The sequence below is a fragment of the Helicoverpa armigera genome, chromosome 28 (genome assembly GCF_030705265.1).
Source record: "Helicoverpa armigera isolate CAAS_96S chromosome 28, ASM3070526v1, whole genome shotgun sequence".
In the NCBI taxonomy this organism is placed as follows: domain Eukaryota; kingdom Metazoa; phylum Arthropoda; class Insecta; order Lepidoptera; family Noctuidae; genus Helicoverpa; species Helicoverpa armigera.
The window spans coordinates 2651911-2677492 of NC_087147.1; the positions used below are offsets into that span (position 1 = coordinate 2651911).

The following is a 25582-nucleotide window of genomic DNA, read 5'->3' on the forward strand; positions in this document are numbered from 1 at the left end:
GACAAATCTTTTCATAATTGCTAAACGAGATATGAAAACAAAACATAAAAGAAAACAAGCAGAACGTTTTCATTTTGTATTTTGGTATTTCGAATCTGTAGTGCATCACTAACTTTTACAATATCAGAGGAAATTCGACCTTATTTCAAGCAAAATAAAGTTCATTTTTGAATGGAGATGTCATGAAAGCTTTAAGCTCTCTGCGTCAATGTGTGCGTAAAGCTACATACAGCTTTTAAATTAGTGTGAGTGTGTACGTGAATGTAGGATACTGTTACTGTGTAGTGATGGGCGTTGGTTTTGTATCGATAAAGAAATTGATTTAATTTTTTTGTTGAAAGTATCGATATATTTTTTTGTACATTATTTTCCTATTGTTTATGTAGGTACGCGAATGGTTAATTAATTAAGGCATAGAAATATAGATAATATTATAAAGAGGAAAACTTTGTTTGTTTGGTTGTAATGGATAAACTCAAAACTACTGGACCGATTCTAAATATTCTTTCACCATTAGAAAGCTATACTATGCGCTGCTGCTATATTATAACATAGGCTATATTTTACCCCGGTGCAGGCAGTAGCTCGCACGGACGCGGGTGAAACCGCGGGAAAACGGCTAGTGAAGAATATTTTAAAATGACACCGGAGATGAAAATAACTTGAATCTAACTAATTTATATTTTTGACGTTCATAAGTGCTTGTAGAGGCCTAAATGAAATAAATGATTAAAGTTATTTAATTAATTTAATTATTTATGTATTTAAACTTTTTGCACATTGTACAACTGACTGGTAGACTGGTAGAGAACGGTGGACTTAACGCCTTAGGGCGTTAGAGTAGTGGTATTTATTTCATTTTTTGACTTAATTTTGACTTTGCGTTGAAACAAGTTGTCACGGTTATTCATAAATATGAAGCAGAGGAATGATACGTAAGAATGAAATTGTTATAAGTGCGAATACCTACGGAAAGGAAAATAAGCGTACGTAGAAAGTAAATTATGAACGGATTGCATGAAAAACGATATGCCTGAGAATAATGTTATGTCGCAAGACGAAATTAAATCATTTCTCTTATATCTGTAGAAATGCATGACTTTATTAATTAGAAATATTTTTTTACAACATAAATATTACACAAAACCATCGAGTACGATAAACTATCGACATCCCCACGTCACTACGCACGCACACTGTCAAGCCTCACAGAAGATTCGAAGCGCGTTCACAGTGTAGGAAAAATAAGTTTGTATTGCCGCTTCTCTTCAGTTGAGCCCGAGAGCGCGGCAGTGAAGTCGCGTAGAACGATAACACACGGTATGTCGCCAAACGAATAAACTTCACAACTATTCTAACACAAGAAAAAACACGTAAAAAATTGCGCACGTTCCCGTATATTTTTTGTGCAAAAAAAAAAAATTTTTTTTTTATTCATAATCTGTGTGGAAGTGTCAAATCTGCATTCGATATTCAAATTTTAGTGACGTGACAGTGAAAAAAAAATACAAAAAAAAATTGCGGTGCATTTCGTTCCAAGTTATTTCGGAATAAATGTTCAATCGTTTTGTGTCTGACTTGTTTATTATAGCGAAAACGAAAATAACTGTGGAGCGGTAAGGGGTTATTTTAGACTTAGCTGTTGGCTGCGTACCTAATATTTTATTCTAAGTCTACTTTCTCTCTGAGATAAATGTGTATTTGTTATTCATTCACGACGACCTTGTGACATTACTTAGTGTTTGAAATGTCAAATACTTTGACAGCTTACTATTATTTTTTAAACAATTTTGGATGGAAACCGATAAACATATTAAGATATTCAAATGAATTTGCGAAAATAGATACGCTATCTTAGATATAATAATATATTAATCGATATGTAATTTTTTATCGGTAAAAGATTATGTTGTATCATTTTTTTTTGGAGTATCATTATCGAGTTTTGCCTTGAAGAATAATGTTTGTTTTTTTGGTAATTATTTCTGGCTAGTTTACCGTAACTTTGAGACTTTAAGAACTTTTTGCTGCCTTCGAATTTAACTATTATTCTCATAATGGCAATGGATGGATGCGAAATGCTTATGACCAGGATGGATGGCGTTCCTTGAAGGAAGCCAACGTTAGATGATGATGATGATGATTCTCATAAATCAATGTCAAGGAATATCCTCATTTAGTTTTATTTTTTTAGCAACACTAGTAACTAATTTTGTTATAACCACAACTTTTGTGTCGGCTTAAGTAGCAAAAGGTGCGAACATAAAGTTAGCTCTCTGTTAGAAGCAGTTAACTTGAAGGTCTTTTTGATGATAAATTAAACTAAAAACAATATATTTCTTGCACAAAGTTTTTGTCAGTTACAAATTGTAGAAAATTATTTTAGTCATGAAGTTTTTACTTAAAATAAGTACCTAGCTTATTCCTGATTCAGACCAACGATAGTTTAAGCAACTATTGCTTAATACCTTGTCTTTGGAATTTCAAGATATAACGAGGTTTTAATACATAAATGTCACATCCGACTGTGGTTTATCTATGAACGTTTGGTCTATGAATTTTATGACTTTCTTACGCAACTTTGTTACATAGTAAGTAGTAAATACGATAGGAATGAATTCTTTATCAGATAAAGGCTAGAATGGTCAACATTTTACTCGACTTCTGTTCAACCTAGTTATAGTAAGTTTGCGCAATGTTTAACGTGGGTTTTTGTGAAGATTTAGTAATTTCAGCTTTGCATACATTGTATTTGTTGTTCTTGTAATTTTTCATTATTTTGGGTCAATGGAGACTTTCAAGAGCTTAAAAACTACTGTACACAATTGTTGTTCTTTTTCGAATAGAGTATCCATGAGACTCACTCTTTGGAACCGTGCAACAAGCTTGACGTATCAAAAGAGCTGTCTTAATAAAGATGTGATTGAAGGATGAAACTTGTGACTGGGAAGATAAGAAGTTAGATACATATTAGAAAAAATATATATAACTAAAATTATAAGGAGGACAAACATATCCTGCTCCTTAAAATAAACTAAAGGCGTCAAATGAAGCTATAAATTACGCATTCACCAAGAAGTTTCCACGTTCTGCGTCCGATGTCGTTGACCTATCTAGCTGTCAAGCGTCCCACTTCTAAAACGTCTGTTTTTGTTATTTTCTTCACAAAAATGTATATTTAGAAAAATCTTTATTTGCAGTGCTATAAATGTGACATATAAATCGTGCCGTTTTTTTTTGCTTTCATCTCGATAATATTTTTTTTTCAATCTGTATATTGTGATTCTGCTATATTCATTGGTTACTAAGACTTTAATTGGATACTAAGAAAATTGTATTAATTATTTATTATTTTCCGCTATTAAGTATGATTCAGAATCAGTGCCAAGAGCAACAAGATGTTTTAGATTCTATTCGTCTATTTCCGTCATATTTTATATGGTTTATATTCTTGTAATAAATATTTGTTTAACTGATCTGTCTTTAGGCTGTCGCTACGTCCATTTTTGAAATTTCATAGTCGATGTCATGAAAGTTTCTCCTTTCTTTAGCCATAACCTAATTTTTGGAAATGCGATGCTCATTTAATTGTCCTCTATCATACGCATGATTCCTCAACAATTTTAAATTTTCTTCTTGTTCTGGTACCTTCAGATATAAGACTTTGTCTCTGCTATGAAACCCTAGTACTTCACAAGTCTCTTTCTCCTTAAAATATTGTCTGTAATTCCTTAGCATTCTCAGTTCATGGATTATCATCACCATTGGCTGACGATCTTACTCTTATACCTTGAGATATATAAGACCATCTCTTTGCTATGATACCCTGGTACTTTTGGAGTCTCATCTTCCTAAAAATATTGCGTGTAAATCTTTAACATCCTCAGTAGGTGTTCATAAATTTGAGATAAAATCTAAGAATAGAAGATTTAAGATAAAAATACTAGTTACACGAGGAAATTGCAGGATTTTCTTGTATATATATATCCTAATGATTGTTATCTATGACTAATGCTTGGTTTGCTAGACTCGGATACGTTTACTAACAGTAGCTACAGGTATTAAATTGAAGGCTAGAACAGAGGAATTTAAATTATTCGATAGTTTGACATAAATCGCTTGTTGGTTTTAGAAGGACCGATTGCAAAGCTATTTGACTTTCTGGGAATTTGTAAGGCTTTTGTTAGCAGACAATAACTTCGTATTGTTGTCTTTATAGTCTATCTATATTGTACTTAAAATCTGCTCCTCATTTTTTACCGCTGGTGAACTTACTACCACACCAGAAACTATACACGGTATCAGTGACCAGAAAGTCTGACAACCAGTCTTACCAAGGCGTATTGAGTTGCCCGGATATCTGGGTCGAGGAGATCAGATAGGCAGTCGCTCCTTGTATAACACTGGTACATAGCATCTGGATAGACTGAAAGCGGACCCCAATATAGTTGGGAAAAGGCAAATGATGAATCTAATTATTTCTAATGATTGCCAAACTACTAAAAACTCCACAGGATGTTTTGACTCAAGTATAGGTAGTCGTGGTGGAAAAAAGTCGTGGTGGCCTAGTGGGCAAAGAACCAACCTCTCGAGTATGAGGGCGCGGGTTCGAATCCAGGTCAGGCAAGTACCAATGCAACTTTTCTAAGTTTGTATGTACTTTCTAAGTATATCTTAGACACCAATGGCTGATAAAAAGGTGAAGGAAAACATCTTGAGGAAACCTGGACTATATAGTCTGAAATCACCAACCCGCATTGAGCAAGCGTGGTGATTAATGCTCAATCCTTCTCCGTGTGAGAGGAGGCCTGTGCCCAGCAGTGGAACGATAAATAGGCTGTAACTATAGGTTAGTAGTATTACAGGCATATCGATTATTATCAACAGTTTTATCAGTCAGATAACATCCTGATAACATTTTGAGGTCACTAGCATAGAGTTTGTATAACTTACTAAATATTAGATATGTTAGAATCATCATAAATACATGTTAGGAGTGAATAGTTTCTGCGGGATGGTTCGAAAGAGTTACCGTGGCTCTGGTAGGTACATGAAGGGCTTAAGAAGGAACATGGAGGGATTTAGTCAGTAAGAATCTGATACTCTGATCATATGATGATATCCTGCAAAAAACACAGTGAATAGGTTTCCTTCAACCACATCATCGCTAAACATCAGGTGAGATAGTGGTCAAACGCGTGCCTATACATATGTAAATAATTAAAAAAGTAATAAAGTAGGTAATTTTGGACATCCTAGTTGAACTGAAAATGAAATATGAAAAATATAATAAAATAACCATATTGAAACACGTAGGCAGGCAATTGTTTTTGGGGAATTTTCCTACAGTAGGTACATTTGGTATAAAAATTCAGTAGGCATACCTATTTAAATCAGGAAAGTCAATTCGGTCACTCAATTCTACCCAGCATTTACCTACTTTTGAACATGTAGGAAGGCTTTTGGTTTCTAAGATTTTTCCTTTGGAACTCTATCAACTGAAAAATACAGTAGGTACCTACCTAAAACTACTGAAATCAAGAAATTCAATGATTATAACTCACTCAGTAGTAACTAGTCAAAATAAAATCATGTGTCATTATACCAATAATTGCGACTTTTGACCCTTTATTTGGTTTATCTATTTTTATTGACTTAACATTAAAGTGTAATCTATTGAAGTTCAAAACTTCAAAATGAATACCGACTTTGTTTTTGATACGATTTTTTAATGTAATAAAAAAACAATCAGTTGGAAAAAATAGCTATTTAATGTAATGAGATTTAGAATAGTATTTTAGAGGTATGTATTAACGATTGCTTATTTAAAAAAAAAATCAATAAGTTGCTGTAAAAATGAATAGTAATAAAAACTTTTTTTTTACTAGGATTGTTTTTTATATGTACTGTAAATATCTATAAGTTGCTATGAAATAGCTATGGAGAATGTCTTTGGTTAACATTTTAAACGTTAAAGAATAAAATAATATAGCATCTGTGCAAACAGTTCCGTTTATTCGCGTTCGTCTTTTGTAATTATGCACATACATTAAATAAGTGACGAAAACGAATAGTTACCTACAGTGAAGTAAACAAAATTACTTCTGCTTTACAATGGAAAAAAACGAAAGAATTTTTTCCACAATAATAGGTAATAAAAAAAGTAAAAAAAAACATTTTTACTAGTATTTTGGGTCCTCTTGAACACTTAAGTATTAAAAAGTTATCGTAAGTAACAATAAATTGACCAGTACATATAGAAAAAAAAACACACAAAAAAAGAGAAAACAAATTCTCATCTATCGATAAAACAGTCGCATCACTACTCTAGGTGTTACCTATAACAAAAATGGCGGCTCGTAAAAGTCAAGGATACAGATAATAAATGTAAACAAAATACTTGTTGACTTGCAGTAAGTACAGTAATTCTGCATAAACATTGTAATTTCCAAAGTGATATTTACGGTTTATTTTTAGAAAATGGTGACAAAAGATTTAAATGTATTTTTTTTGAGTAAAGTCAAGACTGATTACCTGACCTTGGCTTTATTTCAAACACTCACGTTAGGTCATAGGGGCAGTGTCGTTAGTATTACTGAATGTTCCTAGTATTTTAGTATTAAAATGAGTAACTATTTAAAATAGCATACAACAACTTTGTTAGATGAGCGCTCATTCCTGTGGCTGAAAATGTATAGCCAAAATGACTTTGTCTATGACTCTCTGAACCTTTTGCTGCCAAAGCAATATTGTAAAATGATGTATATTTTAGTGATGCCTAAAAAAACCGAAACTCTAGACTAAAACCGCAAAGTACCAAAAATGATGGCAAAAAAATGGCCGTTCCGAACACACTTCTCCAATAACAGAAATTACCATTCACCGTGATAAAATACCGTAGAAAATGACACTAACAAAAAATAAACCTGCATAATTTAATATTATACGCCAAATTACGTGACGTTTTTACAATTAATTATTTATTAATCCCATTATAAACGATTCATGCTATTGAAATTTAAATTCATAGACTAACCGGTTTTTTTCAAGGTCTATGTCACCCCTTTTGAAAAGAGTCTTCACACCTTTTGACTTTTTTTTGTATTTTGTTCTCAAGTTACCAGTATTGTCTCGTCCCCTAATGTTTGCAAAATTATTTTTTCAAGGTTGGCAACTGTTTAAAATCCCACGGTCGTCAGCTGGGTGTATTTTAAATTAAGAACGGGATTGAAGATGACTTGTAAAAAAATATCGAAATCCTTTTATCGATTTTTAAACATTAAGTTTACCTTTACATTAAAATTATGTGTTCATAATATGAAATTAATTAATTTACCTAGACGAGATAGGTATCTAGGTACGATATTTATAAAAGAAATAAATAATATTTATTTATAGCTATCTCAATTGTAGATTGTTCTGGCTGACATTTCAGACTCTTTTATTTGTTTACCTACTACCATCCACATTAATTTTTGGTCTATTTTTTATAATAAATCCTATCCAATTTAAATTATTTTTAAGAAAAGCTTATATCATCTACCTATCGTGTCTTTCAAAAGGAAATGTCAAACTTAAATGATACAACTGCTATTTTGGTTTTCAATCTAAACAACACATTTCCGAATTTTGGTACCTATATGAACATAGGCTACATATAAATATATAGGGACGCGGGTGAAACCGCGGGAAAACAGTTAGTCCTGTATGTAATACGGTAAAACCCATAAAAAATGGTATTAAATAACCACAGACTAAAAACTACTAACAAAAAAAAACCAAATGGATCATATTTATCGCAACTATTCGCACGATCCATCAACTCAAATCATAGTTAAGTACTTACGTCAAATATGCGTATCTATACATCTATCTATATTTATATGTATAATATTGATATCTGCAAATGTGTGCAAACACGTTGGCCGTATGTTTTATGTCAATATCATATTACTTTGATAATGTTAACGTAGGGTTTAATATTATTTTCGTTCACTTGGCAACATAGAGTGATTATTAAAAGTGTAAATAGTAATAAATATGTATTTAGAATCTAGCGGTGACATGCAAAAACTTAACAAATTATATATTTCGATTTTCCTCGAGAATCACGCTATCGAGAGCTGAAAACCGCTTGAAAATCGGTGCAGTAATTTTTGAGTTTATCGCGGACAGACAGGACAGGCGTTGGGAGAGATTTTTTAATTTGTAGGTACAGAGATATACTAGATATGATGGATTAAGAAACTTAAGGAAACTCTACCAAAAAATTGCTAAAATTGTATTTTCAACATTGAAGGAAAGATTCGTGAGAAAATGTGGTTTTAGGGAAAGCATGGTTATCAATGTTTATTCCATCACCCTCGGAGAAAAGGCCTTTTAGCACAGTTTCATCAAATAGCTTTGCTGCTCTGAAGTTCGCTGCTTCACAACTTCATGATAGTCAGAATGTAGGTACTATCGAAACACTACTACGTCAAATGACAGACTTCAGAGGAGTCTTCCTTCATACTTAAAAGTCTCTCTATAATTTTTGGTCGTAACTGCCAAAAGCATTCGAGTTTTAAATAAATAAGCAAAGAAGGAAACTTAACACATCCAAGACGAGTTTTTTTCTTTAAATGAAAATGATAATTACTGACAATTAATTAACATTTGTAACCTCGATACAGGGAAGAAATCGAGTATTGTCGTGTATTTTAATTAAAATTGCCGTGGCCCAGAACGTGAAACATTTTAAACGTTGGTATTCGAATATGGTGGACAATTTACAAACCAATTTTAAAATCATGGAGTTTTTTTATATACCTGTAATACGTATTTGAAGAAAGATAAAAGTACTAGTAAGTATAGTAGATTTCTTTGGCGAAAAATACGATAAAATTGCACACGCATAAAAATTATATAAAAATAAAATTCATCAGGTTTCCTTAATTTATAAAAATAACTATGTCTAAGGATTAAACATGAAAATATTATACTGATATTAGTAAAAACAATCGAATCGTTAAAATAAGCAATTTAAGTTTGTAGTAGAAAAACATAATTGCTTTTGAAAATCTACTTTCCATATACCAATTTCTATAAACACACCATAAAATGGTTGGTACAGGAGTCCAACAAGAACCCATGTTTCAAGAGTCAAGACCCAAACCAGTTATGCTAATCCATTCCGTTCACTCAATATTCAATACTGGTCGGTGAATGAGTTGAACGATTTCGGGTTCGACGTTCGAAATTCAAAATATAAATTGTATTTGTTTTTATGCATGGGAGTGAATGGAGGGCAGATGTTTGTTCTATTTTTGAATTTGGTGATGATTGTGTTTTTGAAATAAGAATTAGGGCTGGCGTGTTGGAAATGTGTTGAGACGTCAGAAAACTAATTTTAGGAATTCGATATTTGAATAATTGGAAACCGGTCCCCTCATTATGTCAAAGTTAGAAGTTACAACGCCCTAGGGCCGATTTTTCAATCGTCAGATAACTTTCGTCTGAATTGCCATTATTTACTCCTCAAATAAAAGTTAACTGATTATTTGAAAAATCGGCTAATAATGTAATAAACACATTCATGAGCAGCTTTAATATTTTTACCACTCTTTGCATCACCAAATAAAAAAATAAAGATAGAAATTAAACTATAAGGTAGAGTTTAAGCCTCACAGAATATTATGTATAAAGGTTGCCTATTTAGTAATTCGACAAAAAACTACACTAAAAGACAGAAAAAACGACCCAAGAGCAAACGATAATTTAACCCAACAGTTCTCTTCTAAAATAGATAAAGTTGCAATAAATTGTGTGCATTGAGGAGACTTTATCAAGAAAGTTGTGCTAATAACCTCTGACTCGTAAGTCGTAGTATTTCATAATAACGATATTATAACTGTTTGGAAATTAATACGGACAAACAGTGTTTTGTAACTCTTTTATAATGGGCGTTTGATAACGTAAAAGTTGTTTCTTTGAGTGAAGTTTTATGCAGTTCTTTAGATATCTAAACTGTACATAGATAAGTAGGTATAAATATATATTAATGATCCTATGTACATATACATAGTAGGTATTATTTTTAATGTTTTCGTAAAACTTATGAAACCAGTGGATTTGAACAAACTGTTTTGCTATTGAAGTACTTAATATAAGACGAGGAAGAATACAATTTTTTGAATATATTTTTTAGAATTTTCCCGTGTATTATACCTACATTATTATGTGAACTTCAAAAACTTTGCTGAAGAACATGATTTTTATTCAATTTTGGTCTTTATGCTACCCCAATTTTAGCACCAATAAGTGTATCACTTAATCAGTAAGACAATGAAATATTACTATCCCAAATACCACCTAGTAATTGCTGTTATAATTTGATTAATTAATTTAAACACAAAGTTATGCGGAGTGATAACACCAGTGACAAAATAGTTCACACATTCCTATGTAGGTCTGGTTATCTGACCTCCCTGAGTCAGTTACCTGGTAATACTAAACTCCTTGGTTACATTGGTTGTAAGACTTTCTTTCTCCCCAATTTCCTACTAACGACTGTCAAAAATGTGCAAATGATAGCTGGAACTGTACATAGATAAGAACCATTAGACCTTTCTCTCGAAGGAGTCTTGATATGAAGTAGATAGTTACCTATCTATGGATCGATTTAAGGGAAGTGTACATAGTGTAACTTTTGGCCGGTTTTTACGGGTGCTATAAGTTTTTGATAATATGAAGTACTTTTTTTGATAAAAAATAAGGATTTCGACTGTACAAATTCATGATCAGACTTAACCTATTTCAAGCATATTGACAGTCGAACTCTTTTCTATCTAAAATCATCTCTTTCTTTTATAGAATATACGTAGGAGTACCTAAACGAGCTAGTTTGTTAGGTAACAGTTAAAACTGATGAATCATGAAGCGAAAATTAAATTAGCGCACAATTTTCGATACTGTCTGTTAATTTAACGCCTACAATTGGCATAGTTACTGCTTTTGGTATGTTTGCCACTTTCTGTATGAACTATGTTAGGTTCGTGTATTAGCTACCTACCGATTCGTTTCTTTCGAAAATTTGCATATTTTCGTTGTGTCAAGTATCTTGATATCCCATCCTAATTTAGACCACAGACTATTGAAAAAGTCTGAATAGCTGTTATTTAGGTTATTGTGTAAAAGGAAAACCTAAAACATTGATTTTAGGTTCTATTTGATGCTTTTTGACAGTACATATTTAGGTGTCAGCACAGCACTCATAGAACTAAAGCCGATCATTTTTATTACTAGTATAAGAAGTGGTCTGGTGGATAGATTTAGTCAGCCCCGGATCTTCAATTTTTATTAGGCGGGGCAAAATCTGAAAAATGCCGCCCCGCCTACCTACATATGTTTATTTTCACTTTTATCATCCATATAATAATAAGCTATCAAGCAGGCAGGCAGGGCCGTCTCTAGCTCATGTAGCGCCTGGGTGCAGTAATCACCCAAGCGCCAACTATGTATTGAAGTTCTTACAGTAGTTACAAGGAGTGTAAATAAGAACGTTCGAATGAAGTGCACTTTTTTAGGTAGGTAATGGACTTTAAAAAATGTGTCCAATTCATTGTAGGCTCAAACTGTTGGCTAGGTTTAAGTTATGAAAGTCGAGACAGAACAAGGCAAGTGTAAAAAGTAGCGCGAGCGAAGCGAGCGCGCAAATTTTTCAATTTTGGGACACAAAAAGTTAGATAGATAGATAGATAGATTATTCTTTATTGTACACCAAGATACAACACAGGACATCACAACATACAAAAACACAGTACAATCGGCGGTCTTATTGCTAAATAGCAATTTCTTCCAGACAACCTTTGGATGGAGTTTATCTGTAGAATACAGTGAAAAACGGGCAGTTTGGGGTGTACATACATATAGATTATATATATAATTGTTAATGTTTTAAATAGCGCTGTAAAGTAACAAGCAGTCGGAAGCGCAATTTTTTTTTGTTTTTGAGGATTCCATAAAAAATGTTTTTCTTCATTTGACTTATAAAAGGTAAGACAGCGTGGACTTGACTTACGAAGTTATTAAGGCAATGCATTTATAATATAAAGGTCGCTGGAAGGCGCTGGATGCAGGTCGCCTCCAACAGGTATCTGTGGAGATCTAAGGGGGAGGCCTATGTTCAGCAGTGGACGTGCTATGGCTGAAATGATGATGATGTATAATATTTCGCGAGCGAAGCGAGCGCGAAATTTTTTGAGCCTACGACACAAAATTATCTGATCAAGTATACTGTAAAGCGAACTTTTTTAAATTATTGGTATGAAGACTCACAAATTAAACTGGGAATTATGTACAGAAAACGTGATTAGAAAAAAGAAAACGTGATTAGAGACCGAATCTATGACCGACGACCGAGTCAATAAAAATAATAAACAATCAGGAAAACCGTACATACATTGTCATTTAACCGCGAGCGTAGCGAGCGAGAATTTTTTCACTTAGTTGGAGGATGTTAAAAGTAAAAAATAATCAAAATGATCAATCTAACAAAGCGAAGGCGACTTTTTTTAGGAACTTTGCTTGTCAGTATCGTGATACAATGTGGAACTTCCTTATCAAACGGGTGTAATTTCATCGAAATTCCTGGTGGTGGGGCGTCCCGCTGCCGCTGCGCCCCTGAGACCAAGGCGCCCGGGTTATTCGCACAACTTGCACCATAGGTTAAGATGGTGCTGTAACTATTACATTAATCTGTAATGTAGGATTTAAAATAAAAATAAATATGCGATATTCCTGGCTCATAGGTGATCGCAAATAATTTTTAATCAATTTTAGTTTGCTAAAACTTCGCCTCGTGAATAATAAATGTTCGTGCAGTCATGCAGCTTGTCTCACTCCGCGCTCAGGGTATCGGTCAAGTTGATATGGCCATGAAATTGCTGTACTTGTGCTATTTTTATTTAGGTATTCCGTGGTCAAAATTAAATAAATGATGAGTTATCCATTGGTCTGTGAATTTGGCAGCCGCCTGATTTTGCCGCCCCCTGAATTTGCCGCCCGGGGCACAGGCCCCGGCTTGCCCCCCCCTAGATCCGGGGCTGGATTTAGTTAGGTTTAAATAATATTTTTTGATTGAAGAAGGTTTATAGTCAACCTAAATATTTTGAACTTAGTTTTCTGGTAACTGTATTGTGGAGTTTACTGAAACTCCACAATACAGTTACCAGAAAACTAGCAGTCACAAATCATCCATATAAAAAAAAACTGTTATACACCAACGAAATTCAGAAAAAATCCATCAAGACCACTAGGATAAAACCAGCTAGATACATAATACCTATTTACCCACTTCCTCGACCCAATTACCATCATGACAATTAATTTAATCGCAATTGTAGCACATAAAGTACTGCTACCATAGAGTCACCATGGAGTCTGAAGGTCAAACCATAGACTAACCTTCAGCTATAGTTCACGTCCCATTGAACTTCTAAACCATGGCCTCTATGATTAATGGTGATATAACAATTGTCTTATTACATGAGCAATTGTAGGCTGTGGTATTTCTGTGAGATCATTAGGTCGGTAAAAATAAGGAACCTTTTGTATAAAAATAGTTTTTGAACAGCCGAAGATTTTTTAAGAGATTTTGAACTCTGTACTATGGAAATTGCAATACATAACTTATTCTATAAACAAGATGGATGATCGGAGTGAAATAGAGCGCTAAAAATGAACGCAAATAGGCTACCTACATCAAAGAAGATTTAGTATTTTTAACATCCCAGAAAAGTCAAGAGTAAGTCTTTCTTGTCTATGATTTGAAGTGACAGCTCACTTCCTATTTTGATGGTCTCATTGTGCCAATTTTTATGTAGTTTTGCATATTTTGCCTATATCTAGCTCTAATTGTAGAAAAAAAAAACATTTTGCAGTACGTATGTCTCGTATCTTTCTTTTGTTCTAGAAACTGAGTCACTATGGCTTCCTATATATTCCTAATACCATCTTTGCCTACTTTATCAGAACAGCTGATGTACCCAGCACCAAATTAAGAACTCACGTTTAACATACTAAGACTCTATCTCTTTCACACTTGACTATTTCACTAGTTACATCTCTGTCGCACAAAAAGTGAACGTGACATCGGAACTAATATGCATATTTGTCTGTTCGTTTGTTTGTCTGTTTGCTTTGACAGTTTGACCAATGTTCAGTTCTACTGACCTAAATCAGTTGTTAAAGATTTTGGATTAGCTTCGTGTCATGTTTCTAACTGATTGTAGCTATGTACAAGACAATAAATGTAAAAAAAACTTTCAAAATAGGTGAAGTAATAGTCTGCCTCTCAAAACTGATATTTCATAAAAAAAATACTTAACCCATTTTATTTGGCTCCAAGTGTAATTTTCGGAAAAAGGGGACTTTACCTTCATTTAAGTAAATCTATTTTATACGTACCGTGTTATCTTAAGGTGAGCCCCTTTATTTAACTACATAAAACTGCTAGCCATTTTCAGTTGTCGCCGATTTGACCAATGGGAGATAAGTGTAAGGCTGGTTATGGTTTTGTTATCGTTATATTTAAATAGTGCAACTGGGTTTCAGTATTCTAAGGTTATTCCCCATACCATCACCTGACCATGAAAAGGACGTTTTAGCATCAATAATACTTGTCTGTTCAGTTTACCGTAACTAAACATTATTTAACTGACGTAAATCGAGATAACTTATCGATTATGCATTCATTTTTTTACCTTCTATTTATAACTATTTTCCGTGATTTTTCCTAGACTTTTAAAGGGGCTATGTTGCATACTACAACAAAGAAAAAATTCTATGTATTTCGAGGAACTTGCTATGATACCTATAGATGATTAGATCTATGGACCGCGTTAAGCAAAACTTTACCTTTGATCAGTTGATATGTGCGGTCGTTACTTAGCCAAGAAGAATAGTTTAATTATTTTTGTTTCAACTAGTCCCTGAAAAAATATCGAAAGTACTGCAGTAATTAAATATGAATCGTGACACACAAACATTTCGCGTGACACAATTTTCATGCAATTGAAACTTGTATTAGCTGTTTAATCCGAGACTGCACCTGGATAAAAAAATTGTCCACTTATATGATATTCTCATGTACTTGATTTTTTAATGAGAATTGTCGGCTTATATAGGTTATAATTTTCATCAAAATCCGTCGTTTCTAAAAGCAACAAATATCCAAACTTTCACACTAATCTTAGTGCAATAAGTCTACCAGGATCTAACAGATACTTCGAGAACAAAAAACGATCTATAGACTTTACTAACACCTATTTAGGCTATAAAGAGACTTACTTCATAGATTTTAGTGTCTGAATAAATTTAAGATTAAAATCAATTGCGACAGGCATTCATTTAGCGTCTATTGTGAAGCCTGAAATGCTAATTTCCTTTCTAAAACCTTTGTTTTGGTTCAGATGGTATTTTCGTGATAGGTTAGACTTGAATGAGGGAAAGTTATTTGTGAAATGGGTTGTTAGACGCAATTGTATTTTAGCTTTTGTCGAAACGAAGAAACAAAACTTATAGCAATATATACTTATAAACTTGTCAAAAAAAGAAGTAATAGAGCGAATCGAAAGTCCGAGCTTATAAATAACAGCTCAGAAATAATTAGAACACACCGTGTTTATGAGGTAAAAATGATGAAAAAATCTTAGCACTAACTATTACCTTGTTGGATGTGAAAATAATATTTAAGTTAATAATCTGATCTTTACCTTCCAAGAGTTCCACAGACAGGGTAATCTTTTCACGTTAGAGAAATAAAGCTATATATTTTGTTTAAGAATTATCAAATTTATAGCAGTAATTAGAAAGATTACGTTAATGCAAACAAAAGATGTTACTTTTGTTATCCCACAGTATAATTTTTGAAATTGGCGATAAACGTAATAGAAACTTATTCATGTTTATGGACATAAATAAGTAACATGACAGGTTATTAATTTCTAGCCTAGTTTTCAAATTGTGTGTGTTAAACACGAGAAAATTGATCATAATCGCCACTAATAAGAAGAAGTTAATTGAAATTTAAGTTTTCAATTTCATGTTAAAATTAATTTTTACCAATTTGTGTTTGAGATTGTAAAGTTTTGGTAAAAAGCCGTTATTTTGTAAATTAGCAATATCCGTCTATGGTGTAAAGCATTGATAATTTGGTAAGTTTGGTTTAAGTTATAAGTGGAAGAAAATCAATGGAAAGTTTAAGATTTTCAAGTATTTATAACACGTTTTACCAGTCTTATTTATAAAAGTCTTAGATATAAAATACAGTAACTTGGTCTAGAAACAGACTGAAAAAAACTCTTAACTCAAAATCTTTGATCCAGTTATGGAATAATATTACTAGTTGTTGCCCGCTCTTCTGTGTAAAAGTAAATATTTTCCATAGTTTTCAGAATTTATATCCAAGAAATTATTTTATTTTTTCTAAATCCTCTGCCCGCTTACCTCTTAAACCAAATTGCTCAATAGTTTTACATTAGTAGGCAGAGATACGCAATAATAACGAAATAATTAACCGGCCATGGGAACCATAAACGATTGCCCATAGACAACCGGTATGTTGACCTCAAATTATGTTGCACTAATAGTTTTAGTGTATTCGGTATTGCACAAAGGCAAGTTTAATGGTTTATTATCTCCCCTCTCCTTGGATCAATACCTAAAAAAAACTCAATAAAACTGAAGAGATTATTTGTTTGAATGCGAAATCTCAAGAACTATTAGTCCAAGTTAAAAAAATATTTTTGTCTAAAATACCCCATTTATTGAGGGGACCACTTTATTTATCCGGGTGTACGGAGTAGTTCCTATTAGGCACGGGTGAATTCGCTGTCGAAAGAAAGTTTAATAACACAAGAGAGTAAAATATCTTCAATCAGAAATCAACTTTATTAATTCTTTCCACAACTGCTGAGAGTAAAATATCTTCGATTACAAATCAGCTTATTAATTCCTTCCACAAGAGCCTACAAATTAGACTTGATAACAATCATGTTAGTTACCCCAACAAAAACTACCGTAGAACTTAATAGCAAGAATCAACAGGTTGTCAGACCATTTAGATACATATCTTTATCTTTCTATGTATGAGTATATAGGTAAGTGACGTAACACTTTCACTCAATGCCTTTTACGATATAAGCTTTGATAAAGGGCTCGTTCCGTAGATATGGTGGTCATTGATTGTCATGGAAAGAAAGAAAATAGATAAAACATTCTTATTTGGACACAACACTTCTTGATAGAAAGAAAGAAATAAAGAACGAAAATAGATTTATTTTGACGCAACACCCAGACTTATTTATTACCAATGGGTATCGGGTTGCCGGTAACCGGGTTGAGGAGGTCAGATAGGCAGTCGCTCCTGGTGAAACACTGGTACATAGCTGCAGCCGGTTAAACTGGAAATCTACCCCTTAGTAGTTGGGAAAAGCCTAGACCAGAAAGGATAGATAATGTCCTAGCACTTTTTTTATAATCGCCTCTCATACTGAGAAGAAATGAGCGTTAATCACCACGCTTGCTCAAGGCGGATTGGCGATTTTTTATATAAATTCTAAATCCTCGAATTATTGCAATATTTTTCAAATTTTTGGTATGTTTGAATCCATACAAAGTCATTATAGATCTTTCTAAATTCCTCTATCAATCCACCGGCATACAATCTTAATCCATCTCAAAACAAGATATTTTACCAGCTAAGTACCATTTCTAATAATTAATAACCCATCTCAGAACCAGGAAGCGAGTACTTATGCCACTGTTAGTTAAAAATAACCACTAAGTTATTGGTTTAGCCCTTCCGGGCGTTTTCTTTGATCTTGTGAACAACTTGAGTCTTGTGTTTGATTGTAAGGTTGAAATATATTTTTTGATACAACTGTTTGTTGTTGGGATTGAAATAATGACTTTATATCAAATCATTTCACATTTCAATATAAAAAGTCTTAATTACGATATTTTAGACCCTATTTTGTGCAGATACACTTATGAATGCTCGAGATTTCAATCTAAGTCTTCATCTTCCGAGCCTTTTCCCATCCTGTAGGGGCCGGCTTCCAGTTTAATCGATTGCAGCTTTTTAGGAACGACTTCCTATCTGACTTCCTCAACCCAAAAAAATATTTGGTAATAGCTAATTTTCAAGTCAAGAAAACATTACATTTCTTAGGGTACTTAAATAATGCCATGTTCGTATGCTGCGTTTAATTCTATCTACCTTACAATTTCATAGCTACAAAATTACTTTACAAACCCGTCACCATATTTCGCAACCCGATAGCAACAAGGTTGACCCTTAGGAACAAACTGTATAAAATATAACTTATATACCTAAGTAACTGTTAAACGCGTATCTAGTCAACATGTTACCGGTGTCATAGTGTCAGAACTGTATCTGGTAGAATTATGTTTATATTGGTTATTTTCTTGGTGGAGGTACATTATTTGGTTGTTACAGAAATGGTATCAAGCGGTTTGCAAGATAAATATTGAAACAGATGGTTCAATCATCATCATCATCAGCATTTTGCTACAAAGACCCTCACTCAGGGGACAGTTCACAGGTCTCTTCTCATGTAGAGAAAGAATGAGCGTATGTACTTTGTAAGTATATTATTATCTTGTACAACAATGACTGAGTAAAGGTAAAGGAAAACTTATTGAGGAGACTTTGACTTCAAAGTCTGAAATGGCCAATCCACCCTGAGCAGGCGTGGTGATTAAAGCTCATTCCTTCTCTGTATGAGAAGTGGCCTGAGCCATGTAGTGGTAGAATAAAAAGCAAATGATGCATAAAATATTCATATAATTTCTGTTTTCTGATATCTATATAACTAAAATATTGGACACACAAACCTATTTTAGTCCAAAAATCAAACAACGTCGATTATATTTTTTTATTTTGGTGTCAGTAGTCGCTTGAAGTAGGGGATCACTTCCCGTTTGGGGCAAAGACTAATATTTGTATGGGATGTTGTATGTTTGTCTGTTTTATCCATAGGGAAGTCTGTGTTATATTCTATGGAGTAAAATCTGAATGATAAATGATATTATTCGATAGTGATCTATCGAGCAGTCCGGACTTGCAATGAAGAAAAATCTCATAATTACTCTATCTATTGATGAACATCACATAAATATCTGTTGAGCTGTTTCTGAGTATATTGCGAAACGAAACGTGGTAGAAGCGATTAAGGATTTTGTCTTTATTTATAATAATGGGTACGGATATCAAAAAATGTAGGACAATTTGTCATTGCTTACAAAGTATGATACTCTTTTATAATGTAATAACGACCTATTTAACCCCGAAAAATATCCATAAAGATCATAACACTACTAAAAATATATCGTCCACAAATAATGCGTATTCTGGCAATAAACTCGTTTATTACTGGCTATAATGTAGATGGCAACACTTAAAGAGTTGGGGAGAGGACCATTAAGGTTTTATATCGTTTGTGCTTGCAGTATTCTCTTTGGTTGTTTCTTGAATCATTTTTAACAATAAAGTCAATTGGCAAATATTTTATCCATTTGGACACTTTTGGCGGTTCTTACGTTTAGCCAGAAGCAGTCAGTACCTAAGTATGACAGCCACTCTAACCTAGGAGTAGGTATTGGGTTGACCGGGTAACTGAGTTGAGGAGGTCAGACAGGCAGTCGGTCCATATCAGATGGTCTGATCGTTTACAAGTTGACAGTTGCTGTCAATCAGTACAAACAAATGCATTTTTCCGTAAAAACTGACAGCTGTCAACTTTACAAAAGACTCGGTGGCACTATTCTTATAAATACACCGAAATATGGAAATCAAAACCTCTGTTTTGACAGTACATTTCAAAATAACTTAGCAACTTTGTTATTTATGACTACAAACTTAAAACAGTTATGTAGAACATTTATACTGTGTAATATATTTGATGTTGCCAATAAAATTAATGGCTAAATCAGATTATGTTTACAACATGCAAATGTTATTGGTAGGCCTGGTTTTTATGTTTGATTCATTTAACATGTGGCTGAGAAAGACTTATGATTTTGGTGGAAATAAGTCTTGCATTATTCACAGCTTGAAACCGAATTATAGATAATTAATTACTTTTGCGCTATATATGATTAATACAAAAATATATAAAATGAATTATAAAACAATTATTTTGTTACTATCTATTTAAGGTTTAGTTATTTAAGATTTTTTAGGACCGCTACCACAGAAACGAAATGCACCGTTATTTTTCGCAAACAGTTTTCGCAATACATTGTTTTTTATTCAAAAATAAAAATTATACTAAAATATATACGGGAACGTATTAAAAAAAAATATTATTCTCTACTTCTTTAGAGAGTATTTTAGTACAGATACCGGCACGGATATTGGGCTCTCGGCGGAAGAGTGGGGATCGCTTTGCGCACCCGTACGCATAAGGCAATAAGGCAGTAAATCGCTTCTGCGCAGGTGAAGGTCATGGCTCGATATCCGTGCCGATAACTGTACGATAATATCATGATGATCTAAGCCTAATAATAATAATTATATTCCTTTTCAGATTGAAACGAAAAGTGCCTAACTACCGAGAAAAAGGAGTGCCTTCAGTGAAGTGATTAACCAGTGATTTTAATCAGTTTTAGTAATATTTTTATTACTAAGTGAACTGTAATATAGTGATATATTTATTCTAAGTGATATTAGAAGATCAGCACTATGGAGATAAGGAAATTGACCATTTTTTTGGGGCTGCTCGTGCTCGCGATCTCACAATGTTCAGGTGAGTTTTTTTTGCAATTAAATGTAAACCTTGTTATGTAACGCTAAAGAGCGAGTTTTGATTGTGCTAATCTTTGGAATTAAAAATCTTATGAAAGCTCAATTGTTGATGACATTTTAGGGCAAAAATAAGTTGGAATCATTCCTGTCATTGAAGGGCATAGTATAAGTATCAACACGAATCACTCTTTCTTCAAGTGAAAACCGCATGAAAACTAGTGCAGTAGTTTTTGTGATTATCGCGAGCAAGCAGACAGAGAAACGCTGAGGACTTTTCTTCCTTTAACATGTAATAAGATATAGATACTTTTTTCGGGCCATAAGTGTTCATTTTGTTTCTTTCTACTAACTAGTGTACTTTTCGCATGACATTGTTTAAAAACGTTTTTTTTTCTCCAAATGACGCATTTAAAAAAGCAGTTATTCACCGGATACAAGTTGTACATGAGCCATTGTTTATTTAGTTTCTCACGACACTAAAATCTTCTTAAAAACGTATGACACAGAACAAACATTAGCTATGTATATGTAATAAAAGTTTTGACCTAGTAAAGCTACGCATCATTTTTAAATACCTATTAGAAGTACGAAAGGAGTCTGTATGTCTGTCTGTTACGCTTTTTTACCGACTTGCCAAAAAAGAGACTCTTTATTCGATTAATTAAACTAACTTTCATATACTTAAGGACATAGATTGAAACCTGAGGACATACAGTTTTTAACGCGATCCTGGAAATGTAGTAGGCACCTCATAGGAGGCGGATAAAACCGCGTAAAAAGGTACTTAGTAATATTTTAAGAATTTCATGATAAACATATCAACATAAATATGTATTTTCAAGGTACACCACCTTGAAAACCCTGTAAAGCTTCTCAAACTATATAATATACTGGGTGACAAAAATATCCTCCGACAACATCGTCTAAAAATTACGAGTAAAACCGCGGCAAGCATCTAGCAAGAATATAAAGACAGTAGCATCTAAAATAAGCCACAATACCAGGAAATTTAAAGTTCTTAGATGAGTAAGAAGCCAGTTTAGATTTCTAGGCCAAAGTGACTAGCCAAGTGTGTCGCTATGAGCCAAACCCGAGGTCGCATTTTTATAGCAAAAAGTCTACATACAATAGGCCTGTGTTTAAAATGATCGATATTTTTATCGATTTGACAGTATCGAGAGATTAGTTATTGATGAATCGATACTAATGTTGTAGGTACCGTTGTAGTAAAAAAAAATAACAGGTGTTGATTTTTTGTGTGTAAGAAAAATTACTGGTTTGATCATTCATAAATCTTAATGGATAGTTTTTTTGCCAAATTATGGGTTCACAACAACAAGAGTATAAAACCTTTGTCAAACTAATAAGCTCTTTCATTCTCAAACCATTTATTTGTAAGATAATCTTTCTCTATTCATAAACTTTTTTCAAATTACGCTTGATATAAAAACAGAAATTGGTTGTCTGTAACTTAGATTTATAACCAATCAGAATAATTCGCGCGCATTTTGACAGCTGTGTTTTTTTTTACAATTTAAGCAAGCGTGTGTCGTATAGAGGTAAGGTTTTATCTAAGAAGTTAAGTGTGAAATGTGTGTACTATCTACTCGGATACTTTACACAGCTTGACAAATGAATGAATCATTGATATATATTTTTCAGTATTTGCTTAAAGAGTCAGAGATACTTGAGTGCTGTTATTTTCACTTTAGAGTACATTGGCCTGGCCGTTTACGAGTATACATAGGAATTATATTTGCTGTTTCAGGCAAATATTGTTTGAAGGAAATCTTGAGTAGACCGTAAAAGTCATATTTATGGACTTCGAGAATGATCCGCATTCTTATAGCGCGTAGTTAAATATGTATTTCTCTGATTGAAGTTAATAGATTTTTAAAATGAAAATTTTAAGCACTTATTCATAGAAGGATTCCGAATATGAAGCCTACATTTTACTTTTTTCCATAGACTATAAATACTGGTGACATGAACCTCTTTGTGCGATTAAAACAAAAACAGAACTTAGACATTCGAATTTAGAATCCAGACATCACAAAGTTCACATTAAAAGGAGTATTTTACTGCAGTGAGTGTTAACACAACAAAAAAATAAAGAGTTACGAAACTTGGCCGTGCCTATTTTTAGTTCGAGTCAACAACTTCTCGAAGGTTGAACCAAGTTAATAATTCATCCGACCAGCCATTCAGACAATTTCTGAATGAATAAAACGAATGTATGATGCTTAGCGAACGCGGTTTTTTTGACGTATCGACTTTAATGGAGGTCAAAGATTTATTGATATTTATTTATGAAGTTATTTATAGTAGCTAATATTAATAGTACTATCTTGGATGAGTACGCAAATTCTCTGTTTTATTAAACTTGAACCAAAATTTTAAAAGCAAGAAGTGACACAAATTACAAGTAATTTTCTGACAGACTGAAAGACATACATAAGTTATAAGAAGCTAATGTCAAAATTCAATGTCCAGTAGCAAAACAACAGATAGTTCAGTTATTGAAATCCGCAATAAATCTGTCATATTAATTAGGTAATTGCCAATTGGCAGCATGACTCATTTAATGACAGAAATCTATAGTAATAGCCAGAACAGACAAACTCAGGTGTGTTTTAATCATGAAGCCATTTTGACCAACCCCTCATTACTAACCACGTGAAATTGGAACACAAACCAAAATTACAGTTATTTCCTATACAATTGTGGATAAAATGATCTATAATTTCTATACCAATCCATAGCTTGATAAATCAAATAAAAGCCAAGCTTACATTAAAGTTTAAGTGCAGTATTAACACAGATATCTGTAACGGGAACGTAATTGCCGCTCTTATTGACAGCAGCTGTCAATTTAAATGTCAGACGCTTGTCAAGTTGACAGATGTCAACTCGAGGGTTGTTTAACGCGTGCCTTGGGGATATTGGTTTTAGTCATAATGAATATTATTATTTGCATGTTTTACGTAGTTAGTTAAAGGAAAATAGCCTTTTACAGTAACAAAACCATTCATTGGTGACTAGCTATTACCAGTACCAGGATAAAATATAGCCTATGTTACTCTGTGATGGTGTAGCTTTCGAACAGTGAAACAAATTCTCAAATCATTTCAGTATTTTCGGAGCCTTTATGGTATAAACAAACAAAGATAAAAAACGTTTCCTCTTTATTATACAAGTATAGACGGAACTAGTTTTTATTTGATTATGGTAGCCAATATATGTTCGTAGGTGGCCATGCAGACATAATATTTGATACCTAATATAAACTGATACCTATTACACGATTACAGTGCCGGTAAATAAAACCTACCCAGATTTTTTTCAGTCGGAAGTATTTTTTATTCAAGGCTAGTAATTTGAATACTGTATTATCATAGCCTAGGTGTCAGATTTTTTTATTTATGCACCTGAATGTGATATATCGGATTTCGAATTAATTTATATGAAGGTTATATGCAATGATAGATATCTTGTTTTTATATTCAATGTCGTTTTATGTAGGTAGTTAGACTGAAGTTGTTTTGTTATGAGTATGTTTTCAGTTAAACTGAAAATGCTGAAGAAGTTTTGATGTAATATGGTGCAAGATATGTTTTATCTAAGTGATTCAGATTTTAGTGTGAGGGAAACAAAATATATAATAATGTGATATCCATCCATAAAAATAAAATTAGACAAAATAATACATGCCTTATAGGTCTAGTATAGCTTTAAGATCTCTACAAAATTTTCATAGCCTTATATAAAAATTATCCGACAAGAACAAAAGAAAAATCAAGGTAACACAAATAAATTAAAACTTTAAAACCTTTTGACATAATAAACATTTTTAAAACTGCCAAAATTCCGCCCAATTACATACTCAATTCACATAAATATTTATACCTACAACTCAGAATCAATAAATAAATTCGTTCTCTATAATCATATCATAACAATGCCGTCCAGGTACCCACAATTTATTGCACGCGAGTGTAATGGCGATAATAAAAATGTATGTTCTTATTACGTGTCATTTTTTGCAACCAATTATCGTCGAGGATGGTTGCAAGTTTTTTTGCAAGGCAATGTAAGACAGACTGCTAGGCTTTTATGCTGAGCAGTTTTTTTTGTGTCTTAAGTGTATTTTGTAGGTGATTCATAGACCTGCCTTTGTTTGATCTAGTACGCATATTTGTTTTATTAAAAATAAGGTCATAGATAGGACTATGCAGTTAAGTAGAGCTTTATTAAAAAAATATCGTACCTATATTTTTCTCTCTATTTGGAAACCACTGGTATTCAGCTGCGTCTGCCGACCCCAACATAGTTGGGAAAAGGCTGGACATATGATTTAAGTCAGGTAAGATGCAGGTGCAAGATCATTATACATTAAATAGTAAGTCGTATTGTATATAACGTATAGTAATATCTTCCACAGTTTCACCGTCGTCTCCATGAAACAAATTCATTTACATATACATTTACCTACTAGTCACACTGACATATAACCCATGTTACTGACAAGTTTCATCATAATCCATCCACTGATTTAAGAAACATACACCCATAATACGTCCCTTTATCCATACAAACTTCCGTCTTTATATAAGTAGGTAATATTAGTAAAAAATAAAATAAAAAATAAGAAATATTATTCAAAGATCTAAAAGATATAAGGATATTCTTTCTCGCCTCTGTAATATCAATAGGATATATTCCTTGTATGTTTACAGCAAGATAATCCAGGTATTTATTGGTGGCACAGGTACG

At 33.0% G+C, this 25582-nt stretch overlaps 1 protein-coding gene across 2 annotated transcripts in view; it reads left to right on the top strand.

Moving 5' to 3' along the window:
- The first annotated feature begins 1188 nt into the window (after positions 1 to 1188).
- Positions 1189 to 25582, top strand: part of LOC126056877 (neural cell adhesion molecule 1) — a 293596-nt gene continuing 269202 nt past the window's right edge. For both annotated transcript variants that reach the window (XR_010277933.1, XM_064042375.1), the window contains exons 1-2: positions 1189 to 1320; positions 20592 to 20810. Coding sequence is in view for 1 of the 2 variants with exons in the window: in XM_064042375.1 (XP_063898445.1) it covers positions 20747 to 20810 (64 nt within the window). In the remaining variant the exon portion in view is untranslated. The remainder of the gene's footprint in view (positions 1321 to 20591; positions 20811 to 25582) is intronic.